The sequence below is a fragment of the Physeter macrocephalus genome, chromosome 9 (assembly GCF_002837175.3).
Source record: "Physeter macrocephalus isolate SW-GA chromosome 9, ASM283717v5, whole genome shotgun sequence".
NCBI classification, from domain to species: domain Eukaryota; kingdom Metazoa; phylum Chordata; class Mammalia; order Artiodactyla; family Physeteridae; genus Physeter; species Physeter macrocephalus.
Window position 1 is genome coordinate 100,373,725 of NC_041222.1, and position 14,587 is coordinate 100,388,311.

The 14,587-nt window shown below is 40.2% G+C and overlaps 1 protein-coding gene across 2 annotated transcripts in view; it reads right to left on the minus strand.

The window, feature by feature from the left end:
- The window catches only part of XKR6 (XK related 6), a 276,374-nt gene extending 261,813 nt beyond the window's left edge, over window positions 1-14,561 (minus strand). Inside the window, exon 1 of one of the 2 annotated variants that reach the window (XR_008618291.1) lies at window positions 13,821-13,932. Coding sequence is in view for 1 of the 2 variants with exons in the window: in XM_024130858.1 (XP_023986626.1) it covers window positions 13,821-14,554 (734 nt within the window). In the remaining variant the exon portion in view is untranslated. Of the gene's footprint in view, window positions 1-13,820 lie in introns of both variants that reach the window. The other variant, XM_024130858.1, reaches the window with a different exon arrangement.
- Between the last annotated feature and the right edge of the window lie 26 nt (window positions 14,562-14,587).

Below are 14,587 nucleotides of genomic sequence, written 5' to 3' on the forward strand. Positions count from 1 at the left end.
AAAAAAAAAACCATATCGACGTGTTTTGATGAAAACATTTTACTTTCAGTTTTACTTTAAATCATATTTAGATACTTTAAAACCTTTATAAGGAATTTTTAGATAATTTTAATCCATTCCCAGTGATTATTAACACACAAAACAAATAGAATCCAATCAGTTTTACTAACAAAGTTTTAGTGTAAATCTCCAAATTTAGGTATGAATTTTGCACATGTATTTATTTGGTGGCCTGTACAATTAAAAGACACAAAACAAGGAGTGATTTTGGGGGGGCAGTTATTTGGGGAATAGAAGCCAACAAGTTCCCTAAGTATGGGACACAGTTTTGTTAAAGTTACAACCTCTGTGAGCACATGTCAAGATCCCAAACTGTCCTAAACCAGATGAACTATTTCTTTTAAGACCTGAAACACTGACAAGACTACAGTACTTTTTATTTAGTCTATGAAGGCCATTTTTACCTCAATGAAATTTCATCTGAAGAAAAATTATTCAAAACTCTAGTTGTACCATTTCATTATATTTTAATTTAGTATATTTAGCACAGATCACACTTAAAATTATTAAATGTAGCTGTTACTTTTAAAAGCTAATTTAAATAGTTACTTGTTTTACCTGACCAGTTAAAATAGGGTTGACCTGTGTTTGTATGACACTCAGGCTAAGAACAGTTTTGACATTTTTAAGAGTCAAATAAATGGCTAGTGGGAAGCTGCTGCATAGCACAGGGAGATCAAGCTCGATGCTTTGTGACTACCTAGAGGGTGGGAGGGAGGGTGGGAGGGAGGCTCAAGAGGGAGGGGATATGGAGATATATGTATACATATAAGCTGATTCACTTTGTTGTACAGCAGAAACTAACACAACACCGTAAAGCATTATACTCCAATAAAGATTTTTTTTAAAAAAAGTAAAATGAGACACCTGACATGGCTAGCAAATCCTAAAATATTAAATTAAAATATAAATCAAAGTTCTAAAAGGAATTGTCTCTTTTATGCTCCAATCAATAGCAATTTACATTACACACACACACACACACACTTCTCCCTCCCTCCCTTAATCTAATCCGGAGAATACCTGATCTAAGTAGAGAATTGTTTCTTCCTCAGTCTCTAGTCAACAAAACACAAGCTCCCTCTTCTGTAGTACAAAGCTGTTCCCTGGGCAGGAACACATTCCCCCACTTCCCTTTATATGGGCGTAGTCACAGGGCTGTTCTCCCTGTGGGATGATAGCACCGGTGATGTGAGTCACTTCAAGCCAGGGCTTTTAAGAAGCAGTTATGCTTTCTCCACATTCTCTTTCCTTTCTCTGGCTGAATGCTGAGGGCGCTGAGTCCCTAGAGGATGCTAAAAGCCATGATCAGCCAGGACCACCCACAGAAGACAATACACCTCTTGTGTTAAGCCACTGAAATGTTTATTACAGTTAGTGAAGAGAAACACTGTAATACTCAACATACACACTGTATATTTGCTGCCTTTCACATTTAACTAACTTCGACTTAATGTGGACATTTTCCCAATCCTAAAACAAAACAAAACAAAACGACCCTATGAAAACAGATTGTTTATATTGCTGAAAGCCGTCTGTTTGTTCTACCCATCAGTTTTTTTCCTTGACAACTGGCTACTGTTGCTCTTTTTTCCATTTACTGTATACTCAGATGAATTTTAATTTAAAGCCTCACTATAACTACATTTCAAATGAGCCGAAATTTAAAGCCATTCCTGCTCCACATATGTAGTTCAAGGCCTGATGTGATTGAGACATTATTAGCTCATTCCATCCAACGACTATGTTACAGAAGCAGAAATTTAAAAGTGCATTGAAATAGCCCCTCTTCACTTCTTTATTGTATCTAAAGGCCAACAAAGCATGAGAAGGATAACTCTCACTTAACCTTGAAACGCTGCACTCTCTCCAAAGCTAGAACTTCGCAAAACAATAGAACCTTGGCAACTCCAAGAGCTGCATCTTGACCCCACCACAGATTCAAAAACATGTCAGTTATGCCACAATGCATGCTCCTGTAACATGGATTGCTTCACACATGACTGGCAAAATGGGAACGACAATAGTATAATGGGGAAATAGTTTTGGTTTGTAAGTTATTCTTCCCAGCATGTTAATGTTTTGAAGCTATCAAGGGCAAGATTTTTCACAAATAATAAAGACCTAGGAAAAAACAGGAATAAGAAAACCGGTGAGACTCTTACCAAAATACCTTCCTTTGGTACAAGCAGTGGTGGCTGGTTTAGTGTCTTCCATATTCCTTATGCTTTCCTCTACCTAGTGATGCTGTGGGCACACATGAAGGCTAAACCCTGGACCAGAGCTTTAATTTTGGTGAAAATGGCCTCCTGGAGAAGCTAATACCTACAAGAATCTACATATCAAAGAAGGAAAAACATGTCCCAGGATAAAATAAGGCCTTGAACCATCTGGATATGAAGCTGAGCGCAAACGTCCCCGATACTACGGTGCTAATATTTTTATTTGGATTGTCATTGTTTTGTTAGTGTTCTGGTTACAAAGTCACATGCTTTTAAGTAGTCTAGCCCTTAATCCTATTTTTCCCACAGCCCTGTTGTTTTTATTGTGTGATTTTACAGAATGAGAGGGTTTTCAGGAATATCACATTATGGTAGACATGACTATACCACGAATTGAGAGAGTGAACTGCAGATGCCAAACAAATAGACAGAATGACACATTCCGATCTCACAAGGCCCTATTCAAAATCTTGTAACATGCCTGACAAATACCATCTCATTTAATCCTAGACTACATCTTGAAAACTACCTAAAAATTATGTGGTCCCTATCAAATAGTGGAAACCACAAAAACACGGTCCACAAATGCTATAAACATGTTGTAATTCTCTATTTTTCCAAATTTACAATGTAATTGCTTTTAACTTCAGCTTCGTTTTGATAACTTTTGTTTAATTTGTGAACAGAGTAAAAAGTCCTTCATGTAGCTTCTCTTTTCTTCCAACCCCAAAACGCGCCATCACGCACTAGGTCTAAGCAAAGCCATTTGAGATTGCTTAAATTTTGAATACAAAATTCCTCTATTGGAATGCATATCTTTTCCTTCAGAGTCAGCTTTAATGAAAACTGCCTTACAGAAGGCAAAATGGCAGCCTCCTAAACATACAGGGCTATTTATTTATAACTACTATTTAGTGTACTACTCAAAAGCTGCGTTCCTTATAACCAAGCAAAATGACAGATCTGGAGTTCTGTTCATTTTTATCCGGAATCACAGAGGATCCAACGCAGTGTACGGTGTGCCTGCCCATACATCCTGTGTCCCTCTCCGCCAGCTGTTATCTCTCCTAGAAGTTCTGACCTTGAGCTTCGGAGTTACAAGGAGCCTGGGTTTTCTCACCACTGCCACAGTACGTTCCTAGATGGAGCTCAAAGGATGTTATTTTGGTGTGTGTAGATTTCAGGGGTCCCTGTTGATCCACTGTACTAAATATCTTACAGCAGGGAAGAGTAAAGACTGTAAAACCCCTTCCCAACCCCTCCCCTAGCTATTCCTCCCTGAGAATCCATCAAGCAAAATGTAGTTAGATCATTTTTCTTCTCTGCTTCCTTCATTCCTGTCTCCAATGACACCTATTTAATACCTATTAGGACACTTCTCCCCTTTCATTCACCAGTTTCTTTTTAGGAATCCTATCCTTGGCACCAACTTTAACAAATATAACATTTCTGAAAATTTGAGACATGAAATTCACTCTGCACTGAGTATCAATTTTCCCAACATAATGAAATGCCTCTAAGCTGGCACTTTTAGAGCACCAACAGTGATCATTTGTGTTAATAATGACCTTGAAGTACTTCAAACTTCCAAAGAAGCTTCTGAATCAAACAAATATTCAATTCTATGCTGTACAGTTTTAATGTAAAATGCCTTTACGGTATTCTAAACCTTAAGTATAACCCATATGCCATAGCATACGGCAAATAGAGCTACCATTTGATTAATACACACTTTCAGCAACCATTCCGGCTAAGAGTAAGGTCCGATCAGAGACTGTTTAAATACTGGTGTTCCATTAAAACCATCATCAGAGCTTCCTTTATTCATTCCACCCCTCTATGTCTGATACACCTAGTGCTCAAGTTCACGCACAAAAAAATATTCCCAAGTGATTCTAATATAAACTCCTTCTCCCTGAGAACTACCGCTGTAAATACTGGTAGAAATCAGCCTATAGAAATGTGGTTCTCATCCCTGTCTGTGCACCGCTTGGGGATCTTTCTGAAAACACAGGCTTTTGAAAATAGATTCTAAGGCCCATCCCAGACCTACTGGATCATAATCTCTTATGGTAGAACCCAAATATCTGACTCCCCAGGTGACCCCAAAGCACAGTCAAGTTTGAAAACAACTGCTTAATAACCTTAAGGAAAGAGCTACTACTCTTGGTATTTCCGACAGGTAAACAGAGAATCAACATATGGGTGCATCTTCTCTGCAGAGTTTCATACACTAGAGTTGAAATCAGAGGTCTCAAAGAACCTCAGCGTGTACGTCAAGAGGCCCCAGTGGTTCAAGAATATCACTCCTCCACTTTCGGTAAGCCAAGACAGCGAAGTCCCAAAGTAAAGCAAAGTAATTAGTGAGAAGAGGCTCCGGTTCCTTACAAGAGATATAGAAAACTGCATATATTTTGCCGACCGTCAGTGAGATCTGGCTTCAAAACTTTTCTCCACCAGTTACCAGTGACTTATCAGATTACTTAACCTCTCTAAACCCATTTCTTCATCTGAAAATGGGCACCAAAACAACTTACAAAAATTTAAACGAGACAACATTTGTAAAAAAAAGAATTCCTAATATAGTTTCCTTTCCACCTTAGTAATTTCTACGCATCCTCCACTCTCCTTTGAGTCATACACTCTAACCTGTTATATTAGCCCTTGTATCAGGTTATTGCTGTTACATACAGAGAACACATGAGACATATTTCAAATTTGTTCCTCCAAAGCTGACATGAAGTTTAAACTCTGTCTATTGACAACCAGCTGAAAACCCACCAGTGCCTAGAGTCATAGTAACTTCTTCAGGACAGAATTTCTTTTCTTTAACTCTCAGGTCCTGACACCAGTCCAGCAATAGCTCTCCAACTTTAGAGACCTAAGAACGACTAGGGAGCTTGTTTAAAATACACATCCCACCTCCCCCCAGCAATTCATAATTGATTCAGGCAAGGATTCTCAATGGCCGAGAAAACTATTAGGTAAAAGGTTGTCAGGAAATAGGCCTTGACACCTTGCCAAAAGTCTTACCCCACAAGTCACTTACTGACTGCAAAGGGGAAGATGTACCTTTATACAGAAGAAGCTGGCAGTCAGAACCCTAACCAAGAGATAAAACTTAGCATCACAAACAGTGAGATGAATCAGGTTATAATGTGATATGACGCAAATATGAAGTGGAAAGCAGTACTTCTGACAGCAGTACGTAGTCTGAATATAATCAAGCCCCTAGAAGCACCTTCAAGTTTACCCAGAATACAGAGGGCAGATGAAACTGGGAGGAAACAATCAGGCAATCCAAAACATGGAACACACAAGAGAAGCGGCCCAGACTGCAAAAGTTAACATCATGAAGAAAAGAAACACTTAAGAATTGCTCTAGCGTTAAAGAAACACAAAAGCAATGCTGATTAAGCGATTTTGATTAATCCGCGTTGGGAGGGAGAAAACCTATAAAAGACGCTGTCGGCGACAAATGAGCAAATCTGAACGTGAAACAACTATTAGATGATTTTCGTGAATTATGGAATAATTATGGGATTACCATTAATTTTCTAAGATGGGATAATAGTATTATAGCTATGTAGAATTAGTCTAATTATTTAGTATTTGAGGCAAAGTATGGAGAGGTGCAACCTCATGATACATGTTAAACACACATAAAGCTATCTATGTTAATTACAGAATCCAGGTAGTTGGTAATGGGTGTTCAATATACTCCTCTATTTCCCCGTATGCTTAAAAGTTTCCATAATAAAGACAGTAAAAATACACATTCCCTGGTCCAACTCCCTGAGGTTCTGATCCTTTAAGCCCACAGCAGACCCACAAATCTGCATTCTAACAAGCCCCAGGCCTATCCTAATACAAGAGGTTCTCTGACCACTCTAAGAAACACAGCCAAAGAGAGAAAGCAGAAAGCGTCTGCTGTCTGGAAGGGCCTGGGTTCCTAATTTCCTGCCAGCTCTATTTTATCACCAGGCTTTCCAAGCCATGAATTTGGTGTCTTCCTCACCTCTGCCATCTTTCTTCATGTGTACAGTATGTTTAAGAGAGAATGAAAAAGCAGACATAATGGTGAAAGAGAAACTTTCTACTTCATGTACCTATGATTCTTTGAGAGCATCTGGCCAGGGTAAACAATAACTATCAACTCTTCCTCCCTTCCCAGGGTGCTATGAAGAAAACTGATATGTTTACCTTTCTGTGAACTGAATATTCAAATTTCTTCCTAGAAATGATTTGATGGACATATAATCCATGCTCTGTATATTAATGACCAATATAAAACAGAAATAGCTTTCTCACAATTAAAAAGAAAAAAGACCAAAATATTGCATACAAAACAAAAGTTATTTTTAAAACCACTCGTTTGATATTTCAGGATAAAAGCAATATACACATAAAGACACTTTTTGTTAGCAATATGCAAAATACCTTAGGATACTGTCATTTGTTTTAAAGTATATTAAAATACAGTAATGCAATATACCAAGATCTACCCATATTAGGCATACAGAAAAGAAAAATCTAAAGCTGAATTTTACGTACAAATGTGTTCTTGTCATAATAATATTCACTGAATCCTTCAAGCAAATCACGTCTTTTCCCCAAACTCAACTTAAACCAAAAAAGTACCTATACCTTAATCTAATAAAATACAAACCACAAAAAAAGCTCACTTAGAATCATTTCCTAAAACAGCTCACAACTGACAAGAAAGCTATCATTAAAAAAAAAAATTTTACAAACATTAACTCTTCAAAGTTAGAGAATACATATCAAACGATAAATTGCAGTAGGAGATTTTGAGGTTCCTCCCCAATTAGAAATTAATCTAGGTAAACGACTCAGAAAAACCTCCAAAATATGTTAGATATATGCATTGCTTTAGCTTAACCTAACAGTAAAAAATTTTAAACATAGGATTATAAAAGGACACCTTAACGTAATTTTAGCTGAAATTGTAAGTTCCCAAAAGTAGCTAATAAACCAGGATACCAAGTTTCTCAGAAAGTCTTATCTGCTATAAATTTTAACATTAGCTAGCAATATATACATAATGCCTCTATAGGTAGCAAAGTGATTACAAGTAATGAAAATTTTTGCAATTAATAAGTCAAAATAATACATGATAGGACTTCAAAGCAGTTCCTGAGAAATCCACATTTTTAAATATTTTAATTGTTCAAACTAGAGTCTGAAATTCCTTGTTTAAAACTTCGAAGTGCTAATACCTACAGCATAATAGACTTTCTAAAACTGAGGGACCTGAAAGATCAATCAATTTAACTCCGTATTTGATAAATATGAGGAAATGGAGGCCAGAGATTTTTTTGAACTTGCAGAATGATAAACCTGATTTCTTAACTCCAATGTTCCCTTTATACTATTGCTATGTCCTGTGGTGTTTTTCTTTGTTTTTGTTTTGTTTTGTTTTTGTGAGTATCTCCAGTAGTGGTAAATAGTGCATTGTCTTTCGGCAAAAAACAAAAGTCAGTGAACTTTTTAAACGAGGCTATATTTTCATGATTTTTTTTTTTTTTTTTTTTTTTGCGGTACGTAGGCCTCTCACTGTCGGGGCCCCTCCCGTTGCAGAGCACAGGCTCCGGACGCGCAGGCTCAGTGGCCGTGGCTCACAGGCCCAGCCGCTCCACGGCATGTGGGATCTTCCCGGACCGGGGCACGAACCCATGTCCCCTGCATCGGCAGGCGGACTCTCAACCACTGCGCCACCAGGGAAGCCCTTTCATGATTTTAAAAAAATTCTTTGAAATTCACAATTTCTGACTGGGAACTAGGTAAACAGAGTATCACAAGGAGCAAAGTTTTAACCACAATCGTGTTTGCAGAAAGCACATTGTAAATCAAACCAACCCATGATGAAAATAGCAACAACTGAGACAGTTTATTTCTCTTTGCATCCCACCTAATCTTTCCAACTCTCCAGAATTTATCCATTACATAATGCTAACTAATTAGCCTTAGGGATAAAGTTTGTAAAAGCAAAGCAAATGATGTTAAAAGGCAGAAGTGAACTGTTCATGATTTCTGACATGTGCCTACTAGGTTTCTGGAAGGCTAGCCTTCTGCAATACAAATTTGGTGCTTCGTTTCTAGATCATTCTGGAAATACTATCCTTCAGCACTGTTTGCAATTTTACTCAAAGTGTGCCATTTCTTCATCACCTTCCCTTGAAAATTCACCATAGATGTCAAGTTTTTACTGTTTCTGTTCACTCAAAAATGAGAAATAATCTTCAGAGATGCTTTCTTCATACTCGCTCTCCTTTAGGTAAGCAGCTCGTTGTCTAAATATAACTCTTCTACCCTCACAACTCATCATGTATTTCCACGATTTTTCAGATAGGGGGAGGAGGAAGGGAGTAACTAGATGAGACTTACGTCGTTAAAGTTGTCCCTTTTCTCCTTGATGATATCAAAGCATCTTGCCCATTTCACGATTATAAAATTATTATCCTACATTTTCTTCTAGTGTTTTTACAATTTAATATTTCATGTTTACACTTTTAATTCTTTTAGAATTTTTGTTTATGTAAGGTAGAGAGCTATTTTTCCCCCAATTGCGTAGTCAATTGCCTCAATATCATTTGATAAATAATCTTTTTTTCCTTCACTGATTAGGAATGCCACCTTTACTATCTACTAAATTCCCACAAACCTGTCAATTTCTCTCTTTACTCTGCTTCAACACCTATTTGCTTAATTCCTCTGCCAGTGGCACATTGATCTAATTACTGACACTACAGCACATTCACTTCTTGACAGAGGAACATTTTTCTCAACATTTTTCTTTTGAATCTTGAAAGGTTTCTTTGACTACTCAAACACATTACTTTTCTCCGATCAATTTTCTTCAAGTTTCCCCTCAAAAAAATCCCACTGAGTTTCTTTTGAACCAGAACTCCATTAAACATATGGACCAAAATGGGAAAAAAAAAAAGATTCTTACAATATAGAGATTCTCATCCAGTAATAAGCCGATACTATATAAAGTCTCCTACACACAGACACACACACACAAATACACATATACAATCTTTTATCGTGACTAGGACTGGTATCCTGGCCCCACAGTGAATTTCCTTATTTGAAAGGTAACATTTCCATTCCTAAATCACAACATCTTAGAGCTAAAGGGACATTACAGATCACTTAGTCCAACACCTCTTGCAATCGCGTTGTTTACCTCAAGCCTACTTAAGAGAATCATTTCAAAATTAATTTCCCTTTTATATGCAACACAATCATAAACGTGCTATTTGAATCACATAAAAGGCAGAGAAGTGAGCTACATTTATTGAAGAACGCTTCAAATTTAGTAATCCTTTTAGAATAAGATCCATACTTAGGCTCAAAGAAAAAAACACTGAGTACTGTAAGTGCATACACTTGAGACAGCCCCAAGTACTGTATTTAGACACTCATGTTTCCAAGGTAAAGTCGTTTTGTTATGGTGTTGTCCAGGAACCAAGCTTCACAATGCCAAAGCATTCCATTCCCGACTGTTCCATCCTATTTATTAAGAACACAAACCCAATAACAATCTCCAAATGGAATAAGCCTGAAACCCAATTCTAAAAGTGCTTCTCAAGCCTGGCTGCCCATCTGATCACCTGTGGAGCTTCTAAAAATAAGACTGCTTGGGTCCCCCAGCAATGCGCAGGCATTTTTTAAGCTGTAGTGGGTTCTACTCTCAGCCAGAGTTAAGAACCGCTATTCTAAAATACTGAATAAGAACAAAGCCCCGTAACTTTCCAAGTATCCCTACACTGAGGGAGGGTGGGGGGAGATAAGTTAAAAAAGCATCTTCTTCACCAGCCCAGCAACATTTGCTGCTGATTAGAGAGAGCTGTGTCCCTATATTACATCAAAGTCTTGAAATGGAAAAAATGCTAAAACAAAGCTTTAGATTGTTTACAGACTGATGACCCCATTACAGCAGGTGAAACACCGCTTCCTTCCTCTCACTTGAAGGCAACCCTCTCCATCACCTCATCTCCCAAGATAAAGAACAGCTGACGTTCACTTTAAAAATGGCAGATAAAATTCAGATTTTAATCTTAATTAAAATTTTTAAATCTTTAAAACATACCCATAAAAATAAATACATAAAAAGGGAGATTAATGATTTGGCTGCAACATCATGACATTACATGAAATTTTAGTCAAAGAACTTGCTTCTTGACTGCAGTGAACTGCCAACACACTAAGCATCCCTTAAAAGTAGCACAGAAGCAAAGAAAAGCCGATACACTGAAGGAAAAAACTTACACACAAAAATGCAATATGCAAACCTGTTTCTAAGCTCTAACCCTCCAAGGAAATGATCTCAGTTTCTAATAACAACACATTATACTAAATTGAAGCCTGGTGAGACCCCTATTCCTGGTATGGGTGACTCACAGACCCGCTATCCCTGGGAAAAGCACCTGAAAAACAGGGCACATAAAGGTAGACGGTAAGTTCCACGTTAAGTAATTAATTAGGGAAGGTAAAGCATGCATTAAACAGACCTTAATCACACAGTAGTGCTCTGCAAAACAAGATTCATGAAACCAAATCATCCTACAGGCAACTATTCTTCCATGCTCCAATTCTGGCCCAGCCAAAAATATTTTCTTACATTCTGTGAAGTCATTTGGTGAAAGAGATGTCAAGTATTTTCCATCTTGATAGGAAGGCAACATGCATAGAAATTTACCACCTTAATGTCAAGAGAAACTAATTTTTCTTAAATAAGCACTGTGCTTTTTGTTCACGCGAGTCAAATAATTTTACATTTAAAAAAATATATATGAAGAGACACGCTTCATGGTTTAACGCAATCAGTCTTGACAACATACTTCACCAATATCTTTTCTTAGAAATGTGGCCCAAATCAAATTCTTAGACCTTAACCTTTATGTCACATGACCACATGAAATAAAATTTAAGTAGCAAATATGATTAAGGGAACAAACTGTAACCCCAAAAGATCTGAAGAAAAAACTGAGATGATGTATGTTTATACACACTGACAAGTTTGCCAAGAGATTAAAACAAGAAAAGAATAAATACCTTTCTCCAAAGCTTTTACTTATGAATTATTTCCTTGCAAGCCACATGCCTAGCAGGTATTGAAGAGCAGACCCTGCTCCTGGAATATTTCAAGTAAAACAAGCTTACTGAAAAAAATAAAATCCTTCCTCAGTAAATATTTCTTTTGAAGTACAGTACGTTGGAATAAATAACTTAGATGAATTAGCATGTCTTTTAATACCTTAACTTTATAAAATATTTAGACATATATTCTAATCTTAAAAAAGGACCAAAAAATTTAGACATAGTAAAATCACAGGCATCTTTTCAAAAAAAAAAAAAATATATATATATATTTACCACTACAGACTCTGAAAGTTCAATAAAAATCTGGAAAAATAATACACTACCCTGTTTTAAACAATTATAAAAGCTAAATTCATATTTAAAATGTACTTTTCAGTTTGTCCAGAACCGGGACTTCTACTACTTTGCCAAATACAATTAAGGTTTAGGTCAACGGCGGGGGATTCTTCTGCCTAAAAAATTTGTGAAACAGAACTCCAATTTCAGTATGTCCCAAAAGCTCACTACTAAGAAATAGCTAGGATGGATTACATTAGAAACAATTCCCTCAGGAATTTTAACCTGACACCAAGGTTTTGACTGCCCACATCTCCACGTCTAATATGGAGAGACAGGTGACTTTCGGGACAAGCCTACTTATTAATTAGATGCTGTTAAATTTTACTACTATTTCAAAATCTCTCCCCATACTTTTTGTCCCTCTCCCCTTCATACCTGTGCATCTTACCAACCTGCATGAAACCAAAAAAAGGTATCCCTCATGGTAAACACACTATCTTTGATTCAGCATGGATTGGGGAGTTTTTAGATTTAGATTTCAAATTCAAAACATATGTCAAAATTTTCCTTGACCCCATTTTAGGCTCATAATCGCTAAAAGTTAATCAATCATCTTTTTTTCTATTTTATTCCCTCTCTTCTTATAAACCTATCAGCAGGAAATAAATTATCTGCAGACAAATAGAGCTAGGAAAAAAGGTTGCTTGGTTCAATCTAGGAACACCAGTAAACAACCCTGAGAGGACCAGGAAAATCAAGAACCACTCACATGTCCCCAGTCCTGGATTTGCATGTAAATTCTGCAGGACAAAGTTCTTGCATGCTCTTTCGTGATTCGACTTAATTCATCCCCATGCTTTCTGAAATGTTTTTATTTAAAATTCTGAACAGAGACCTAGACAAACAATTCAAAACACACTGAACTTTATTTCAGTTAACCTGAGTACATACCAGTAAACTGAAATTCTGAGCACCTAATATCTCCTACTAGGAATAGGTGCCTGAGCAGTGTAGGCAAAATGTCTTCTCACAGAAGCAATGTACCTGAGGAGCTCTGTATAATTTCTCTTCAGTAAGATTTTTTTTCTTGCAAATGCTCTTACCCACAACTCACTGTTTGCAAAATACACTCAAGCTGATTTAAGTTGGAGGGCACAGATTTACCAACGTTTTAATGGAATCATTTCCTTAGTTTAGCCAGTTAGGCTCTTAAAAAAAAAAAAATCTGCAAGTGGTTTTTGAGGGATTCACCTGGCACATGGGAAATTTACAAGACAGGAAAGAGCCCCAGGGCTAAGCTTGGGGCTTGTGTAAACATAAATCACCTGCGCGCTGGCCTGGCTACCAAAAACAACGTTCCACCAGAAGAGATGTCCAGGTGGCTAAGTGATTTTCGGAGGTGAGAATTAAAAACAAACGCTTACAGCTATCACATATTATACAATTTTAGCTGTCACTAAGAAAAGGGCACGTCTAATCCAGCAAAAAAGTCATTTTTCCTTCAAGGAGAGCAGCGCTTTGGAGTCCTTTGCAGGGGATGGGGTCGCAGGAAGGGGGGGAGGGGGCGTGGAATAAAGGAGCACTGAAAGGAGAGGCAGCCAGTGGGGTTGCACAGAGCCCCACACAGGCCACTGCGGAGAGAAGACGGGGAAAGAGGGGAAGGTGTCTCACCGGGGCACAAAACCGAGTGCAAACCGGCTGGAAGAAGGAAGGTTCCCCCAGGAGGCGAGCTAGGGTGCAGATAAAAAGCGCTAGCGCCTGGTTACCTTGGGATACAGGGGCAAGGGACCACGGGAACATAGAGATCTACAGAGACAGAGGGGAGGGAGGATGAGGCAGGGTCTCCGCTAAGTGCGAACCAGGGATGAAGACATCCAGCGGGACTTGGGCCTCCCCGGGCCAAAAGGCGTGGCCAGGGATCCAGACCGCACGATGGTCTTTTTGAGACGCCAGGGAAAGTGCGTGGCAAAGCCCTCCTTCAAGACCCCGTGCCAGGCCCGTCCGAGGGGCCCACCTGCGGGGCCCCTCGAGGGCGGAGCGCACTCCGGAGGGCTCCGGCCTCGCCCGCGGGGCCCTCTGCAGGGCCAGCTGGCCAGGCCCCCGCCCCCACCCCCGCAGTGCTCTTACCTCCACACCTGCCCCATCTGCAGCAGGTGGATGACCGTCTGCCAGATCCACACGGAGAGGCGGCAGAGGCGCTGCGCCCCCGGCGTGGCCGGGACCCCCGCGCCATGGCCGTAGACGGCCCCCATCATGGGGGGGCCCCGGCTGCTGAGCCCCTCCACGGCGCCCAGCCCGCCGCCCGTGTAGTCCTGCACGAACCAGCGGAAGCTCAGGCTCTGCACCAACAGGGACGGCACCAGCACGAAGAAGAGGGTCAGCCCGAAGTAGCCGTAGTCCCCCTTGCGGTAGTAGTCGAGGGCAAGCCACAGGTCGGTGCCCACGTCCCCGAAGAAGACTAGCAGCGCCAGCACGATCCACAGGCAGTCGAGCCACGGCCGCTCCACCTGCGGCGGCTGCGGCCGCTCGGCCGAGGGCGTCGGGGGGTGGCGGCCGGCGGCCGCGGGCGGCTGCAGCGGCTGGTCCCCCCCGTCGGCGGCGGCGGCGCTGCGGCGCGGCTTCTTGCCCAGGAGGGAGCGCAGGCAGGCGGAGCGGCAGCCCCAGTAGCACGAGGAAGTGTTGCAGCAGTGGCAGATGTGCAGCGAGCTGCTCTCGCCGGGCTCGCTGCCGTCGCCGCCGCCGCCGCAGCCGCCTCCCCCGGGCTCCCCGTCCTCCTCGCCGCCGCTGCCCACCGCCTCGTCCAGGTTGTGCAGCTGGGCGAAGCCCACCCCCACGCCACCGCCATCGGATTTCGCCGCCATCTTGACTCTCTTCCCAGCTCCGGAGGTTGGGGG